Here is an 18,115-nt window from a genome sequence, read left to right as displayed (position 1 = left end):
CATTACGCGGCACGTGTTTTGTGTGTACACAAGAGAGACAGAGACAGAGAGATAGAGAGAGAGAGAGACGGGCAGAGACAGTGATAGAAGAGAACATAAGTACTTTTGTGGCCAGTGGGGAGTGTGTAGTGGTTCCTCCAGCTATACGGCTCTTGTGGCTGCTGCTGCGGTCTGTGGCTCACTCACTCGCCCGCCGGGACTCAATGGAGCTCCAGGCTGGAGCTGGAGAAATCGAGGTGGAGCGTTGCGCAATCGTCCCCGTCGGATGCTTTTTGGCTGCCTGGAAATTGATTTTGTTTGCCTATCCTTAAGAGTGTGTGTGTGTGTGTGTGAGTGTGTGTGCTTGTAGCATTTTGTTTTGGCAACACGAGTCGAGCTGTGTCTCTGCCATGGCCAAAAGCCAACAAAATAGAAGAAGAAGACGAAGAAGAAGAGAAGCAGAAAAAAAGGCGCTCACGTGCTTTAACTGATTTGTTTGTTTACCTTTTGCCAAGGCTCATCATAATTACCTGTAACGTAATGCTCCATAAGCACTTGTAGCTCTGCGGGCGCCCAATAACAAGATATTCGTATAAAATATGCAAAATTCCATCAATATTTATCATGTTTAGCTTACAAATTCAACAAAGTTATAAATAGCTGATTGTTGCGCTCTTCTGTATCTGTATATATAGTATAAATAATCTGAGCACATATTGAACAAGAGTAGAGAGGGAATATTGGTTTAGGGCTGTGGGAAGAAGCAACAGTTCCGCCGTAAGCTTGAAAATTAGGATAAGTAAGATTGTAAGCTAAGTTCTCAAGATATTTCGTATCTCCTGCAATACATTATTCTTTCTCAGGATCTATTCACTTCGGTCTATTCATATTTCTAGATTAGTTGGATTCATATTCCATTCCATTGCTCATCAGCTAGTTCTACTCATTTCCATCTGTCAATTTGTGTCTGTCAATCTATCAAGGTCTATCCTAGTCCTCGTTCTACTTTTGTTCTAGCTTGAGTTCTTATTCTTCTGGCATGAGTTCCATTCACTATATCGAATAGCTCCACTCGTATTCCATCTATTCGTCTATCTGTTCCATTGTTCCATTTCAATTCCCATTTACTATATCAGTTCCATCTGGCCGTTCGCCCGTCAAGGTATCTCCTAGTCTGAGCCTCCCGGCTAGAGCGCAATTACTTGTGTGCCATTACATTACTCATTCGCACAGTTGCACACAAAATACATGGAAAGGAACGCATAAATCGATATCGAAAATAGAAATTCGTATCTCAAGGTTTACGTATGTCAATCAAATCTTTGGTGCAAATTGCGAATTTGATTTCGTGTGCAACGATTTCGCTCAATGCCAATACCAATTCCAATTCCAATGCAAATGCCATGACAAGTAGCACTTGTCAACAAGCGAATACCAGGGCGAGCGCACCCCACACACACACACACACACACACACGCACACACATCCTAATACACTCAAGTTTCCATTCTCATAAAGAGACACAAATACATTTTCCCGGGAATTGGCAGTTCTTAAATATTGACGCAACTAATGTTGGGGGAATTACAATTGTTGATATTGTCGCAGGCAACGGGATGGAATGGACGGAGCAGGGGATGGAGCAGGAGATGGCGATGAAGATGGATGAGCAGGAGGAGCCGGAGACCGATTAGCAGAGTAGCTGCTATTGATTTACACCGTGGCTGATGTAGCCATTGATGACTCTGTGGCCCATTGTACACAACGGATAATTACCCCAAGCTGAAGAAGCTGAACAGACTCCGGGCCGCAGCACAGCACTCCAGGAAACGGGAAGAAAGGAACCGAATGGATAGAGATGAGTAGAGCGTGATTAATGCCAATTAAATGGACTGATAACGATGGCAAATCGAATTGGGAAAAAATTATTAAGGCACAAATTGGAGTTGATTTATTAGGATGGGAGAGATCTGAGTCAAAAAGCAGCCAAAAGTGTTCAAATACAGACTCGATAATTCAGAAGAGCATGTCCCATCGTCTTGGAGGATCCTCGCCCTTTATAAGCCATTAGTAATCTAGAGTGTGCACACGCAGACATTCCATACTCCTTTTCAGAGCACAGCCGCATATAAAAAGGCTAAATTTGTCTTGAAAAAGGCTAAACAAACAGCTGAAAATAAAATATATTTGCGTGTGCGTCGGAGCTTCTCGGCTGTGTGTGCATCCTCCAGATGCACGAGCTGCTGTCTCTCTGCAATGGAATGCAAATGTGTGACGGGCTGCTGGGCAATTTAACACTATGCAGTGCTCGCTCGCAAGGCGTGAAGGCGCCGCGGGGCAGGACGTGCCTGGCAATAGATTTAATGGCACTCGCTGCCTCAGCTGAGATGGGCTGCGCTGCACGCTGGCATGTAAATAAAAAATGCATAAGTATGCAGCGAGCAGCAACAAACAGAAAACGTGGCGAAAAGGAGCAGAGGATGGAAACGTGGGCAAACATCGCAGTATTTGAATAAGCGAGTGAGTGTGAGTGTGAGTGAGAGAGGGAGAGGGCAACAGCGAACAGAGACAGGCAGTTTGTCTGAATGTGTTGCTATCGTAGAAGCTGATTTTATTTACTGCCTTCAGCAACAGTTTGGCAGCAGTGAAAGCTTCTCTTCCTCTATTCCCCCCACCCCTCTCTCTCTCTCTCGTAAATAATGTTGCATGCTGCAGTGGCATTGTGTGCGAAGGACATTCCCGAAAGTGCTCGCATGTTGCCGTTACATGTAGCATGCGGCTATAAATAGACGCATTCGTTAAAAATGAGAGACTCTTGCTATCCACAATTTAAGTGGATTATTCAAAGCTGACAAAGTTAATGCCATCCATTCAGCCCCAGGCCGCATGTGTGCTTGACGCCTGCTGCTATTGCAAAATGTTTAACTTTTAATATGGAAATCGCATTAGGAATTATTTTTGCCAATATTAAAATTGCACTCAATAAGGACTAAGCTAAAATTGCACAGGCAAATGACTTTGTTAGGCGACCTGCTTTGTTTTCGCATTGCTACTCTTTTGAAACTACAACCAGTTGAGAATTGTAAGTGCAAAGCATTGCTTGAAACAAAGCCAAGCTTGCTTTATAGTGGGCGACCTAACGAAAGAGTTTCAAGTACCTGCCCATAGCAAACGTTTGCCAGACAGAGAGCAAAGCTGTTGCTTACTCTCGCTTAGCGGCAGCCCAGCGCAATTCGCCTTTCATTTCAGTCACATATCCTCGGGCAATTCGCCCCATTCATTTGAATGACATGCCCACAGCGCAATTCGCCTTTCTTTTCAAACATATGACGCTCCACATCACAAATCGCCATTGAGAGCTTAGCTGCGCTCTGCTCATTAAAATCTTGTGCAAGGCCGAAGGCGAATTCAAGCGTAGCTGCAGAGGCTATGCTTTTCATCTACGTCATTTACACGCATACAAATGCACAGTAAAGAGCTCAGCTTACAAGTTCTGTTTTGTTTTGCTTGCGAGATATTCTGCAGCGAATTCAGGCGCTGCCGATATTTGCCTTTCAACTAAATCATATGCGCACAAAAAATTTATTCATTTGCTGTTTATATTAACAGTCGTAAATACAACAATTTCAATTAAATTTGCCTCGGCCATAAAGACAACAGCAGCGAACGCAACAGCGCAATATAAAAGCAATCATTTTATGAGTGCGTTTAACACACGTTTAATGAATTACTACAAATTAATTACATTTCATTTACATTTACAATTCAGAAATTGCTAGACACAGCGAATTTGCAGCGAATTCAAGGCACAAACAGCACAGCACAATTCGCCGTCTCGTGCAATCGGCGCCTTGCTGCAAGACATGTGGCGGCGAATTCATGCAGGCATGTCAGCACTGGCAATTCGCCTCTCAACTTAATCGTGCCACTAATTCGCCGCCTATATTTATTGCAGTCGTTGCAGCGCCAGTCGTAAATGCAAAACTATAAACGCAATTTATCTGCGCCATAAAAGTCACAAGCAAACGCAAAATTGCAACACAAAGGCATTAATTGTTGAGTGCACATAAAAACGTAATTAACCAACTGATTAATAATTGTATTTAATAGTTTCAGCAGCTGCAGCAGCAACAATCGGCAATCGCATGCACGGGCGACTCTCAGTGGATGCTCGGCCCAAGGGCCAGCTGGGCAGCTGGAGCATTTTGCTGATTTCTCTATGCAGCCTCACAAGTCTCCTGGACAGCTGTCGGGCCGAACGCACCAATGTGGGTGAGTTGAGCAGTTGGGAAACAAACTTGAAAGCATTTTATGGCTTTTTCATTCGAAATTATTATGCAATACGAAATTTCGGTTGTTTGCTATGCAAATATGCCGCTCACTTGTGTGAGTGCATTGCTCAATCCAAATGTGCGTGTGTGTGTGTGTGTGTGTGTGTGTGTGTATTTTTATGCCCCACTGAAACATGTGGCACGGCATAAGCAGCGACAGCAACAACAACAACAGCATCATCTGCGGCATTCTACAAACGCGGCGAATTGGTCGCAGCATTTGTTTTGGCCATATAAAATAGGTAAATAGAATTTGCATAGCAAAACAAATACAAAGCGGAAAAATGGCGAGCTATATATAGCTCTACTCATGTTTAATGGCTGCAATGTGCTTTTACTCTGATGCTAGGGCTAAGTGAAGCGACAGCGAGTACACATATTTATTTTGTGTGAGTAGAGCTAGGGACTCTAAATGGATTTTTATAATGTACTCCAATTTGTATAATAATATGCTTTCTACGGATAGAATTGTATATGTTGATACCTATTATTACAATGCGAGCATCGAATTGAACAACTTCTTGAGTAGAACTCAATGGGAAAATATCATATGGACCGAGTTATACGATAGAAATAAAATCTATATACAACATAGTTCTGCTGTTATGATATGGATTTATATCATTCACAGTCATTTTCATCAAACTCTTCAAATGAATCCCAGTTGATCGATTCTACAAATACAAATACCTATACAAGTCTATATACGACACACACATATCAGACTCATTAGGGCAATCTACGTTATTTCATTTTCAGCAATTATTCCAGAGTATTGTTTTATTCAGTCTCTCCATCTCTTACATATTTTTTGTTTACCTCAGGTCTTATTTTTGAAAACACCAATCCGGATCTTGAGAAAATTTTCCACCTGGCCATTGAGAAGGCGAACGAGCAGAACGAAGAGCTGAATCTGCACGGCGTGGCCGTAGCCATCGAGCCGAACAACGCGTTCGAGGCATCCAAGAAATTGTGCAAAATGCTTAGGGTAAGCCGATAGACATACGAGTACGCCTCCAGTAGTTCTCCTCTATTGAGCACTATCGTGTTCCAATATCTGTTCTAGCAACATCTGGTGGCTGTCTTTGGGCCCAGCACGAATATGGCGGCGCGCCATGCGCTAAGCATCTGCGATGCCAAGGAGCTGCCCTTTCTGGACACGCGCTGGGACTTTGGCGCCCAGTTGCCGACGATTAATCTGCATCCGCATCCGGCACAGGTGGGCGTGGCCATCAAGGATTTGGTCACGGCGCTGGGCTGGGAGAGCTTCACCATCATCTACGAGTCGGGCGAGTATCTGGCAACGGTTAACGAGCTGCTGAAGATGTATGGAACGACTGGGCCGACTATAACACTTAGACGCTATGATCTGGATCTAAATGGCAATTACCGCAATGTGCTGCGACGCATACGCAATGCCGAGGACAAGTCGTTCGTGGTCGTCGGCTCGCTGGATACCCTGCCCGAGCTCTTCAAGCAGGTGCAGCAGGTGGGTCTGCTGACGAGCAGCTATCGCTACATCATCGGCAATCTCGACTGGCAGACGATGGACCTGGAGCCGTACCAGCATGCGGACTCCAATATAACTGGCTTGCGACTCGTTTCGCCCGTGAACGAGCAGGTGCTCGAGGTGGCCAAGGCGCTGTACGAGAGCGAGGAACCATTCCAGAACGGTAAATCAACCCTAATCTTCATTTGATCACTATTTCAATTTGTCGATTCACCCGAAACGGATTCAATTTCTGCACACTCAAAATGATATATGCAAATTGCCATTGAACCATTTATGGATGTTCTGTAGCCTTTTTGTCAATTTATATACCCTGAAAAAGGGCATTTTACGAGGTGGATGGACTATGGACAAGCGTTTGGTAGAGCACATGAGAAATTTGTGTTAAGCTAATATGCAGAAAAAGTTGAATCTATTTTGTCATTACTATCTGCTCTCTTCTACAGTAGATGGCCTGTCTGTCTGTCACTTTGAGCAAGTAGATCTCGAAATCAAGAAAGCCTATAGAACTGAAATTTCGTATATATACTCTTGCATGCCGTATGCAGCTAAGCTTGAATAGTTTTCTTCGATAACACATCACATTTCCGTATTATCGATAAATATCGATATTTCGTTAGGACTTTAGAGCATTCAAGGCTACATCACGTGAAGATAAAAAAATTTCTGTATCAATTTATGATTTCTGATTCCTAAATATTATAGAACTCTCTTAATGCTATCCAGCATTCAAGCAATGTAGTTCAAATAGTTAGGGACTGTAGCAGGAACAAGAAAAGCTGTTTTGTTAAATACATACATACATACATATGTATGTGAATTGCTTCTCTCCTTAGTATTCACACTTGAGGGTATCGCCTAGTCGGTAATTCTCTCTGATTTGGTTCGTTGCAGTATCGTGCCCTCTGACCAACAGCATGGCCCTCATCTACGATGGCATCCAGCTGCTGGCCGAGACATACAAACATGTTAACTTCCGACCCATAACGCTCAGCTGCGGCGACGACAGTGCCTGGGACAAGGGCTACACGCTCGTCAACTACATGAAGTCGGTGAGTCGGAATATGGCAACAGAATGATTCATAAAACATAAACATGTGTACGTCTGTGTGTGTGTGTGTATTCGTAGTTGTCGCTGAATGGTCTCACGGGGCAAATCCATTTCGACTATGAGGGACTGCGCACGGATTTTCAGCTGGAGGTCATAGAGCTGGGCGTCTCGGGCATGCAGCAAATTGGCCAATGGAGCAGCGCGGATGGATTTGAAATGAATCGCCCGGCCCCGGCGCACACGCTCGAGCCAGACATGCGTTCGCTGATGAACAAGAGCTTTGTGGTCGTCACAGCGATTGTAGGTGGACGAGATGGATGTTGTATGAAATAAATATCCCAAGAATTTCTCTCGCTCTCTCTCTCTCTCTCTCCGAGTGCAGAGCGAGCCGTATGGCATGCTGAAGGAGACCGCAGACAAAATGGAGGGCAACGCGCAATTCGAGGGCTTCGGCATCGAGCTGATTGACGAGCTCTCCAAGAAGCTGGGCTTCACCTACACCTTCTACCTGCAGCCGGACAACAAGTACGGCGGCATCGATCCCAAGACTGGCGAGTGGAACGGTATGCTCCGGGAGATAATAGACCACGTAAGTGTCTGACTGAGCCTCATGCCTCATGCCTCATGCCCATAAATCCAAATCTAACTGCCTTCAGGCCTCATCCTATCAGGCTTCATCAATATTTACGAGCTTTCTTTCGTTCAATCGGCTTACACACATCTAATCGATTGATTATCATGATTATCAATTTATTATTAATTCACTTTATTTCTCATGATTTATTAAATTTGCAATTCATTTGACTCTTTTTATATGGGGGCAACAATGCAATCCGTTCAGGGTCAATAAATTGTGTTTAAAAATTCATTGCGTGCTCCACTGCGTATGCGCAATATTTGCAATTATTCATTCGCAATTTCCAATTAACCATGTTAAGCGAAAGTAATTGACAATTAATGAGTGCAATGCAATTCTGATAACATTATTAATTAGCGCGCTGACATGGGCATAACTGATTTGACCATGACGTCAGAGCGAGAGAGCGGCGTGGACTTTACCATTCCCTTTATGAATCTAGGTGAGCTACCCCACTCTACTCATCGGCTCTTTTACCCTCGTCTCTGCTCTTCTCTCTTCCACAGGCATTGCCATTTTGTTCCGCAAGCCCATGAAGGAGCCGCCCAAGCTCTTCTCCTTCATGTCTCCGTTCTCGGGCGAGGTTTGGCTTTGGCTGGGTCTCGCCTACATGGGTGTCTCCATTAGCATGTTTGTCCTGGGCCGCATGTCCCCAGCCGAGTGGGATAATCCCTATCCGTGCATCGAGGAGCCCACTGAATTGGAGAATCAATTTAGTTTTGCCAATTGCCTTTGGTTCTCCATTGGTGCCCTACTGCAGCAAGGCTCCGAGCTGGCTCCCAAGTAGTTACCCTATAGTTCTATGGCAGGAAAGGTCTTTCAAGTTCTTCGTTTTCATGCAGAGCGTTTTCAACACGTGCCGTTGCCTCCTCGTGGTGGTTCTTCACGCTGATCTTGGTATCCTCCTACACGGCCAACCTGGCTGCCTTCCTCACTGTCGAATCGCTCGTGACACCCATAGAGGATGCTGAGGACTTGTCGGAGAACAAGGGCGGAGTCAACTACGGCGCAAAGAATGGCGGCAGCACCTTTACCTTCTTTAAGGTGACTAGCTGATAGGCATTTTAGAAAGCTGCAGTATATACAATCATTTTCCATTTTCCAGGATGCCAAATATCCCACCTACCAGAAGATGTACGAATTCATGAAGGACAATCCGCAGTACATGACGAATTCCAATCAGGAAGGCGTCGATCGCGTCGAGAATAGCAACTATGCCTTCCTTATGGAGTCAACCACCATCGAGTACATCACTGAGCGCCGTTGCACCCTCACCCAGGTGGGCGCTCTGCTGGATGAGAAGGGCTACGGCATAGCAATGCGAAAGAGTAAGTAACTCCCCTTGTCTTACTTACGTCTGAGTAGCTCCTAGTCGGGCACACCCGACTCTCGCCTAAAGCGTGCTCAGTGCTATGCATTATAGATATGGGAATTTTGCAGACTGGCCGTATCGCGATGTGTTGAGCCAGGCCATACTCGAGATGCAGGAGCAGGGCCTGCTGACCAAAATGAAGACCAAGTGGTGGAAGGAGAAGCGCGGCGGTGGCGCCTGTTCGGTAAGTGCTCACATATCCGAAAAGACTTTTGCCTTTTCCCACGGGTATGAATATGTCTGAGTTTGAGTCTGAATCTGGGTGTCTGTGTGTGTGTGTGTGTGTGTGTGTGTGTGCACAGGATGCAGGCGACGAGGGTGGAGCTCTGGCCCTCGAGATAAGCAATCTGGGCGGCGTTTACTTGGTGCTCGGCGTGGGCGCCGCCTTTGGCGTTTTAGTATCCGTGCTGGAGATGCTGCTGGGCGTCAAGGAGCGCAGCACCGAGAATAAGGTACTACAATCAATGCTTGAAGGCTTTTTAGGCAACCAATACGCTTTACTACGTAGTCAGCCTCAATGTTCCCACACACACACATACCCTCAGAGAGAAATATTTGAGAGCAAACACAACTGTTGACATTGAGAATGACTGCAGGAGGAAGTCGATTCGGATGCCTCCTCATTGGGCTTTGCGAATCTAGGCGGCGTTTATCTTGTCATGTTCGTGGGCAGCTGTTTTGCCAGCATTTATGGACTGATTAACTGCGTGCTCAGCAGCTACTGGACCGCACGAGAGAACAAGGTAACCAAGCCGCTAAGCGTGGAGGCTCTCTATAAATATACATATATAACCACAATCTATCTATCTATATATATGTATTTATATAGACATCTACTCATATATTAACAGCCGGAGCCCGTTGGAGGGCGAGTTAATTGTGTCGTGACTAAAACTGGGCATGCGAAGGTCAACATGTAACTTAAATAACGAATATTTCTCCACAGCTTCTACGTGGACTTGTGGAGCCACTCGAAATACATTAAAATCGCAATTTAATTTAAATGCAGACTTAATTTCCTAACATACACATTGAGTCCTTAACGCATTCGTTCATACATTTGTGTAGTTGTTCCCAATGCTTGGCATGTTAATTTCAATTTATGTTAATTTAACAATTAAATTTAAGATATTAACAAATATTTGTACTTGGCTAGGTAAACTTCAAGGATGAGCTGCTCGACGAATTGCGTTTCATTATCCAATGCTCGGGCAATACCAAGGCGGTCAAATATCCCAAGAACTCTGGCAGTAGCTCCAACTCGAATGCCAGCTCCAAGTCGAAGGGCTCCTCTCTCTCTGTGGACACCCTGCCAGAGGATCCATCGGATGCCGACGTGGAGGCAGTCCGAGAGAGACGTGCAAATCATGCTAAGAAGTAGCCGACATTGAAGATTTATCAGTGTTTCGAGAACTTATTTTCATGGTTATTAAACTTGTTGCAAAGTTTATTTGTAAGCTTTTTTAGTTCAAATATTTGCAGGCACACGAAAAAGAATAAATTTGCCAAGCGTACGGATGAGCCATCTATGTGTGAAATATATAAGCTTATGATGAGCTACTGTGAATTTGTGCGTGGCGCCATCTATGTGTGATATTGTAAACAAGCCCAAGGCAAGTGCCTGTTAGTAAGTCTAGCAACACATAGATGGCGCTGCTAAAATTACAAAAATAAGCCAATTTAATGCTTCAAATGAAATACACTTTTTTTGCATATTAAAAACACATTTTATATATTTTAAATACCAATATATTTAATAGGTTTTTATAATATTGCATATTCGAATATAATGTCATATATGTAATAACATACACACACAATATATTTGTTGTTTGTTTAGTTTACTTTTGATTTTGGTTTTTGTTTAGGTTTTAGTTTTCTTTGTATATCCGCTTTCCGTTTCTGGTAGACACTTAGAAGTTGAAAAGGTAAAATTGTACGATGTTTTCGTATATAATATATATGTATGTATATATATGTATATATATAGGTCAATGTATTATGTATATGGTATATACCCCTTGTTTGAATGTTTTTGTTTGTTCTTGTTGGTATTTACGTTGGTATGTGTTTGCTTCCGATGTGTTTGTATATGTATATATATATGTATAGATTGTATAATACAGGATTAAACATCCATTGAAGTAAGTATTAACTAGCTATTATGTATTGCAACACACATCAACTAAACACGCACACATACTCTCCCACTCACGCACACACACACAGACACACTAACACACAGACACACAGTCAATCAACTAATGAGGCGTTAAGATATTGCTAGTATTTTCTTAATACATTTTGATTAATTTAAGTTTGTTTTGGTTTTTGTTTTTTGATTACTTGAACTTCTTTGCAAAACATTTTGAAGTTCGTTATGATATATGCATATATATATCTAGTATATATATTTTAGATATCATTTTCATTGAATTTAGTTTGCGCAACATTTAACTACACAAAAACTCTGAATAACATTTAAAATATATTGAATGAATGCTAAATAAATTATATCTTATTTATATATATATAATATATATCTTATATATTACATATATATTTTAAAGCCCAGTTTCTTTCTTTCTGTAACAAATAGATAGATTGCACAATATATAGGATAGAAGCACAAATCATTCAATATATGCGGCTTTCAGTTTTTATATCAAGAATCAGACTATATGCGGCATCAGGCTGTACTATAACAAAGTTTTTTATAAGGTCGGTTAGAGTTTTCTATGTTAAAAATAAATATTATCGGCGTATCCTTTTCAACTTTATTGGGAGCTACTCTCTTTCCTTGTTCCTTCACACCCTGTCTCTCTCTCTCTCTCTCTCTTTTCTAACTATTTTCCCATCATACTCAAACTTTCGAACACTATTAATCTCTTATTTTCTCATTTTAGCCAAGTCCTTTCTCCCTCTATTTCTTTTGCTCTTTCTCACTATCTCTATCACTGAGATCCAACAGAGAGGTATTATTCCTTCCATCTTCTCACCCTCTCTCTCCCTCCCTCTCTCTCTCTCTCTCTCTCTCTCTCTCTCTCTCTCTCTCTCTCTATATATATATCTCTCTTTCAACTATCCCCTCTTCGCAAGTACAGTCTGATTCTTGGTTTAGTAAATTCGCTAATCCTGTGTTATGAATTGAGTTGTGCGATCTCTTCGATCATCTCAAGGTCTTCTTACATATGTATGTATATCTGAACCATTTCAAACATAGGAGATCTATTATGGAAAATTGATTTATAACTAGAGTTTGTCTGTTTGTTGATTCTGAAGGGACTGTACATATCTAATCCCCTCTTTGTTGATCATGGATACTTTCGGTGGGTGTGTCAACGTTGTAGTTAAAAATATAGATGTAGTATAGAAATATGTTTTCGAAATTATGAGATAGTGCTTGGTAAGTCTCATATAGTTTTTATATTTTGGTGGCTTTTTGTGTATTGAAATCAAATTGAAAAATTAAGCAGTGTTTGGGTTTTTGGTTCTTCTTCTTCTTGTTCAAATGTGCAAATTGTTGTAAGCTCGTAGAATTTGTCATTGGTCTCGTATAAATGTAAATGTATTTGCATATATGTTTTGGTAAGTAAGCTTAAACATAGGTTATATACCTGTACCTAGACATAGGACAATTCATTTTGTTTACTTTTCGAGTTTTAAACTTAACGACTTTTTCTAGGGTCTGTCGGGTGCTAATTACACATTGCATAGGACTTAAAGCTTTTAAATATTTTGCTAAACATATAGTTACATACCTATATCTTTGATTTTCATTTTGGTTTTGGTTTTGGAAAAATAGTTTTGCTACAAAGTGTTTTGAAGTGTCAAAGGAACCATAGCAAATGATCCTGAGTTATTTGTTGTTATACTTGCATATACATATATATATTTCATAATTATACGAGTATAATTGGTGTTTCCTTCAAAAAGTGTAAAGAAATGTAGTTTTAATTTAATGTTTGGGAACATTTCCCTTATATTGTCTAACTATACAAGTTATTTAAATATTCATACTCGCTCACAAAGCTGGCAAAGGCTATATATCAGGCAATTTATGTTTAAACAAGTAAGAAAGCTCTAGTCGAGACTGCTCGACTACGAGATCCCCTGAACCCTACAAGCAACTGATATTTCAAAAATAATTAGCAAACTTACACGCACACACACACACACACGCATACATACAAATACACGCACACACACACGCATACAAACAAACACACGCATACACACACTCACATATACAGGCGATTGTGCTTGGGTTGAGCTGCAGTGTTGGCAATATAATGAGAACTTATTTGTTGAATAATTTAATTTCTAGACGTACGATCGTAATGAAACTTTCAGAACGTAATCATAATGTTAAAATGTATGTGTATACCGAAGCTCAAGTCTCTAGTATTTGATATACGACTTTTACAAAGATGAGGGTGAGGGGGTGAATTTAAGGGTGGGGGGTAAATTTTAACAAAAACCGAAATTGTATAAAATACATCTTTATATACATTTTAAATTTGGAGACTCTAGCTTGAAAGATGTAGGAGATATAATTTTTAAACAAATCTTCGATAAGGTTTTTTATCGATAAAAAAGTATCGGAATGAGTTATCGTTTTTTAGTGATAAACTCGATCTGCGCGTGATATATACGGACATTTTAAAAAAAAGTTGAAGTCTCTAGCTCTTATATCTTCTGAAATCGACGCGTTCATACATACGGACGGACGGACGGACGGACGGACGGACGGACGGACGGACGGACGGACGGATGGACGGACGGACGGACGGACAGACAGACGGACAGGGCCAAATCGAATCAGCTTGTCGTCCTGATCAAGAATATATATACTTTGTGGGGTCTGCCACGCCTCCTTCTGCCTGTTACATACTTTTAACAAAACCATTATACCCTGATTTCCCATTTTCAATGGGTTCAGGGTATAAAAAGTTAGGTTAAGAAGGTGGCATATTGGAAAACAGAAGAGTTGGGTCTACAGATTAAGTAATAAGTTTAGGGGCTACGATCAGCTAGAGGATGACCTAGAGATTACCTTCTTTACCTTCTTTTGTATTGTGAACGAGTATTTGGTCAGTCGGTTACGCCCGACCACAAATTGCTTACTTGCTTAATATTGAAATATGCCTAGAGATGTATATAAATAAGATTTTAATTTAATTTAGATTTACTTTTAACTAGATCATAATTCTGAAAATGGGAAACAGAGCAATACTTATTGAAAGAAACAAATAAAATTTTTTTAGAATTTAAAATATATGAAATTAAAATTATTTCATTTGATTTCTCTTAAAAATAAATAATAAATATTTAAAAATTTATGAAGTTTTTAAAATGATTTAAGAAATTGCTTTTGATTCCAGAATGTTTATAAAATGTATACAAATGGATAATCTATCAAATTTTTTAAATTTAAGAAGGATATTCATGAAACTTTTAAAATTTTAGCACATTTTTTATATATGTAATGAAATGTTTAAATTAAACTTTCAGTTTGAAGTCATGAGATTTTATAAAATAAATTTATAAAACTGAAATACCATTAACTTTAAAATTGCACAGAATTCATACAAAATAGAATATAATTCTGTTCTATCTTCAATAGACGTATGGATATGGCTGAGGTACACATAAACACATGTATGTATGTATGTATGTATGTGGCTAATGCTTTATATTATGTATTCGTGGAGGATATTTAATACTTGAGTTGTACATCATTCGCGTAAGTTAAGTTTAGTTTTTGTTTATTTTGTGTTTTAGTTTTGGTTTTGTTGTTCTTGTAGTTCTTATATTCATCTCAAAAAGTCATTAAAATAAATGCGTTTCTTTTTGTTTTGTTTTGTTTTGTTTTGCTTTGATTTGGTTATTCTCTCTCTCTATCTCTCTCTCTCCCTCTCCATCTGTCTCTTAGCCAAGTTTTATCTACGGTCTTTTACTGCTGGTGGTAAATAGTTTGTTGTAGTTTTAGTTGTTGTTGTAGTTAAGTAGTTTACTTTTGTGGTGGGGTAGGTGTTTTGTTGTTGTTGTTGTTGTTGTTGCTTTTGTTTAGTTTGCCTTTCTGTTTGGCTAAAAATTATCTAAAGATTTGTATCTAACTATGCAAAAAAGTTAACGTTCATTGAAAATTGTTAAACATGTTCGGAAGATGGCAGAAAGTCGCATATGAAATCCAGTACACAGACACACACACTCACACAGTCACACACACACATCCGGTCCGGTCCGGTCCGGTTGGATTAGTGTGCGTGTGCCGCATTGTCTGCTGTCTCCTGCTGGCCCTCTCATATGACACTCATGCGACGCCTGCCATTTCCGGATGCCTCGGCTCAGTTGGAGTTGGCCAGCGTTTCATGGCACACCTCCATGTAGTCGGGGTCGTGCATAATGCCCTTTATCATGTCCTTGAGCATTGTGTACCGCGGAAATATCGGATACATCTTTGAGCTGCCGTACTCTTCCTGCGGGCACAAAGAGAAAGAGAGAGAAAATAGGGTTTGTTCCCTTTCAATTCAAATTCGATTGCTCGTTGACTCGTTCGCTCACCTTTAGCACGCGTATCAAGTGCCGCAAGCCCAGATACTTTTTCAGCAAGCGATATAAATCATTAATCAGCTGCGTATTCTCGAGCTCAATTTGTGCCGTTGTCATGTCTATTGGCGGTTAGATGGAGCTAATCAGTGTTAATCACTCGACTTAACGACTCAACTTACGTTCCAGGCGCTCCATGCGCTCCCTGCGCTCAGCCGCCTCCTCGGCCAGGCGGGCCGAGGTCTTGACGCCCTCGCCCGACTTCTGGGTCTTCTCCATGATTGAGCAGGCGCGCATCACGTACGAGGGCACAGTTTCCTGCTTCTCCTGCCGCGGAATATCGACTAACGTCCAATACTGAGTCTCCAGCCGTATAACTTCCTGCAGTCACTTGCTATTAGTATTGTCAAATCACATCACTCTAATCGGTTTACCTTAATCATTAGCTTGAGCATGGGATAGCGCTGAAAGATGTTGCGATGGCTCTTCGAGTCGCCGTATTGGTTCATTAGATTAATCAGTGCTTTCTTTACCGTGTCGTAGGACTCCTCGAGGCGCAGCCGTAATGATCTCAAGCGTTCGTTCGTCTCGATAACCTCATCGCGCGTCATGCCGCTCGGTGCGCCCTCGTCCTTCACATCCTGCACAATGCGGCGCACGCTTTGCGTGAATTTTCCAACAAAATTTGTGGTTGCTAAAATGAAGAAATTAAAAAAAATTAAGCATAAACTAAAATATAAGTTATAGTATTGTACGGAAATTGCACGAAGCACTGTCATTCACGATATGAAAATGTCAGTAGACACGTGCATTAACCCCAGTGGATTGCTCTACGATTCATGCGGAAATTTTTCGTCTATGAAAGAGTCGAATCATTATGCCATGATGAGTCGCATTGGAGTATTAAAATAGATTACATAGACTTACTTAATTTATAAAAGTGACCTCAGCGGGGTTTGAACCCGCGTCTTTGAGTTGTGCGCGCAACACTTTACCTGCAACACCACACCCTTCATCATTAACATTGCGGCTAACTTACATTTTCCCGAACTGCTTGAGTATTTCGTTACGTGTGCATTGTTGACTTTACACACATATACACACATACATATACAGTTCAGAGAGCATTTATAAATAACTAAGAGCAAGAGACACGTATAATAAAGAGAGGATCGCAATGAAATATTGCGCCGCTCATGCTATCTCGCTTTGCGCTTACTACGAGCATGACATATGCCAACATAAATATTTTATGATTTTTAGCAAGGCTGTGAGGCAGTTTTGTTTTTTGTTTTATGCATATATTTATATTTTGTAATAAAATAAAAATTAAATAAATATCTGTATTTATTCAACACACCCCAAATCATTTACCCCAGTGCGGGCTCGAACTCGCAACTCAGCAAACACCATTTTAGCATAGCAAGGCCATAGCAAATAGAATTTTGTTAACTTTCATTTGCATATCAAATATAATTCTGTGTGATTCTTCATACAATACAATATACATATACTGGACACAAATATTTATACAAAGCACAGATTAATTACAAATACATATTTGGAAGTAATCAGGAAAAACCCCATAAGAAGGCGGCCATCTGCCATGAATCTGTTACTCATGAAGTAATATATTTACTATTGCTATTTATTTTAACATGTTTTTATATAATCTATATCTTTATATTTAATAACAGTATACCTGACAAATATACTTAATAACAGTATAAATTACTGTGGATTATATCTGAGGTATAAGCCATATATGCTGTTAAGATATACGATCGATAGAGCGTTGCTTACAATACAAAGTCAGCGTCGTAACTTCGTGACTCAAAATAATATTTCTCCTATCAGCATTTGAAAATTGAAAAATTTAGATGGATTTTTAAATCATAAAATTGTTTAGCAGTAATTAGTGTTCACAATTGCATCGTAAATGCAAAATTTATTCAAGTGCATGGAAAACGTGACTTTTTTATGTCGTTAAGAAATCGAAAAGGTTCATATGAGTCGATAGAAGCATAATAATATACATATACATATACATGTACATATATGTATATGTATACCAATAGTGTATTTAAAGAGCTCGTACGATTCAAAAATACAATGTTTGCATATCCGATTCGAATACTTAGAGAACGCTTTACAGTTTCCCAAGATGATGATAAAGAACTTAGTCATACTGAATCCAATCACTGAAGCTGGTAACCTTTGTTCCATTAGACATACATTTATAAAGTGACGTAAATAAAATATGAGCTTTGGATCCTAAGTTAAACCTAGTTGAGATTACCCGACTCTTAGATACCATGATTCCTTTAAATATGTTTTACAATTTATGCACAGTTGCGCATAATACGATCATTCAGTCTACTCGGTCATTAGGGGTAATAGGCTGATTGAACTACGATTCCGAATGTGCGATCTATGTGAAACTTCCAGAAAATAATTATGCTATAGATATGTAAAGACATGCCAAAAATATATGTAGATTGTACTATTCCAAATATGTTTCTTTTGTTTACATTGAACAGAAGAGACAGAGAGCTGGATCGACTCAGGTCCAGATCATGTTTCTATATGCTTTGTGGCCACACCTCCTACCGAATGCTCGCAATCAATATGCCCAGTTTGCTCTCACTTGCAATTGTTTCAGACTATAAATACGAAAAGATCT

General features: G+C 40.4%; 3 protein-coding genes across 14 annotated transcripts in view; 2 read left to right on the top strand and 1 right to left on the bottom strand.

The window, feature by feature from the left end:
• Nepl15 (Neprilysin-like 15) overlaps window positions 1–18,115 on the top strand; it is a 162,083-nt gene that overhangs the window by 52,899 nt on the left and 91,069 nt on the right. The gene's annotated exons all lie outside the window — the stretch shown is intronic.
• On the top strand, window positions 3,881–10,330 carry Grik (glutamate ionotropic receptor kainate). 9 transcript variants are annotated; one of them, XM_089265190.1, is made up of 14 exons: window positions 3,881–4,034; window positions 4,090–4,251; window positions 5,135–5,298; window positions 5,377–5,983; window positions 6,715–6,872; window positions 6,950–7,171; window positions 7,254–7,460; window positions 7,866–7,950; window positions 8,015–8,291; window positions 8,351–8,552; window positions 8,614–8,836; window positions 8,949–9,064; window positions 9,183–9,332; window positions 10,037–10,330. In XM_089265190.1, exons 2-14 carry the CDS (start codon window positions 4,125–4,127, stop codon window positions 10,259–10,261), a joined length of 2,763 nt encoding a protein of 920 aa, XP_089121316.1. In that variant the 5' UTR covers window positions 3,881–4,034; window positions 4,090–4,124; the 3' UTR covers window positions 10,262–10,330. The 9 variants fall into 9 exon arrangements, 6 of the variants coding, with proteins under 6 accessions (XP_089121316.1, XP_089121317.1, XP_017969130.1 ...); XM_089265191.1 differs by having other exon boundaries at window positions 3,881–4,039; window positions 4,096–4,251; XM_018113641.3 differs by having other exon boundaries at window positions 3,881–4,251.
• LOC108659213 (uncharacterized) overlaps window positions 14,666–18,115 on the bottom strand; it is a 30,206-nt gene continuing 26,756 nt past the window's right edge. For 2 of the 4 annotated variants that reach the window (XM_018112043.3, XM_089257243.1), the window contains exons 2-5: window positions 15,867–16,126; window positions 15,615–15,813; window positions 15,448–15,554; window positions 14,666–15,362 (exon numbers count right to left, since the gene is read on the bottom strand). In XM_018112043.3, the coding sequence (XP_017967532.3) occupies window positions 15,231–15,362; window positions 15,448–15,554; window positions 15,615–15,813; window positions 15,867–16,126 (698 nt within the window). In that variant the 3' untranslated portion in view covers window positions 14,666–15,230. Of the gene's footprint in view, window positions 15,363–15,447; window positions 15,555–15,614; window positions 15,814–15,866; window positions 16,127–16,471; window positions 16,554–18,079; window positions 18,104–18,115 lie in introns of those variants that run through there. The other 2 variants (XM_089257244.1, XM_089257238.1) reach the window with 2 other exon arrangements.

The sequence above is a fragment of the Drosophila navojoa genome, chromosome 2, assembly GCF_054131105.1.
Source record: "Drosophila navojoa isolate 15081-1374.11 chromosome 2, UAZ_NAV_1.0, whole genome shotgun sequence".
Lineage (NCBI taxonomy): Eukaryota > Metazoa > Arthropoda > Insecta > Diptera > Drosophilidae > Drosophila > Drosophila navojoa.
Note: the sequence above shows the minus strand (reverse complement) of the source record. Positions and strands in the feature narration are given on the sequence as shown.

Coding starts and splice junctions, on each gene's coding strand:
- Grik (XM_089265190.1), top strand. CDS start 4,125: ATGCACGGGCGACTCTCAGTGGATGCTCGGCCCAAGGGCCAGCTGGGC. Junction 7,172..7,253: donor TTGTGGTCGTCACAGCGATT/GTAGGTGGACGA, acceptor CTCCGAGTGCAG/AGCGAGCCGTATGGCATGCT. Junction 9,333..10,036: donor AGCGCAGCACCGAGAATAAG/GTACTACAATCA, acceptor GTACTTGGCTAG/GTAAACTTCAAGGATGAGCT.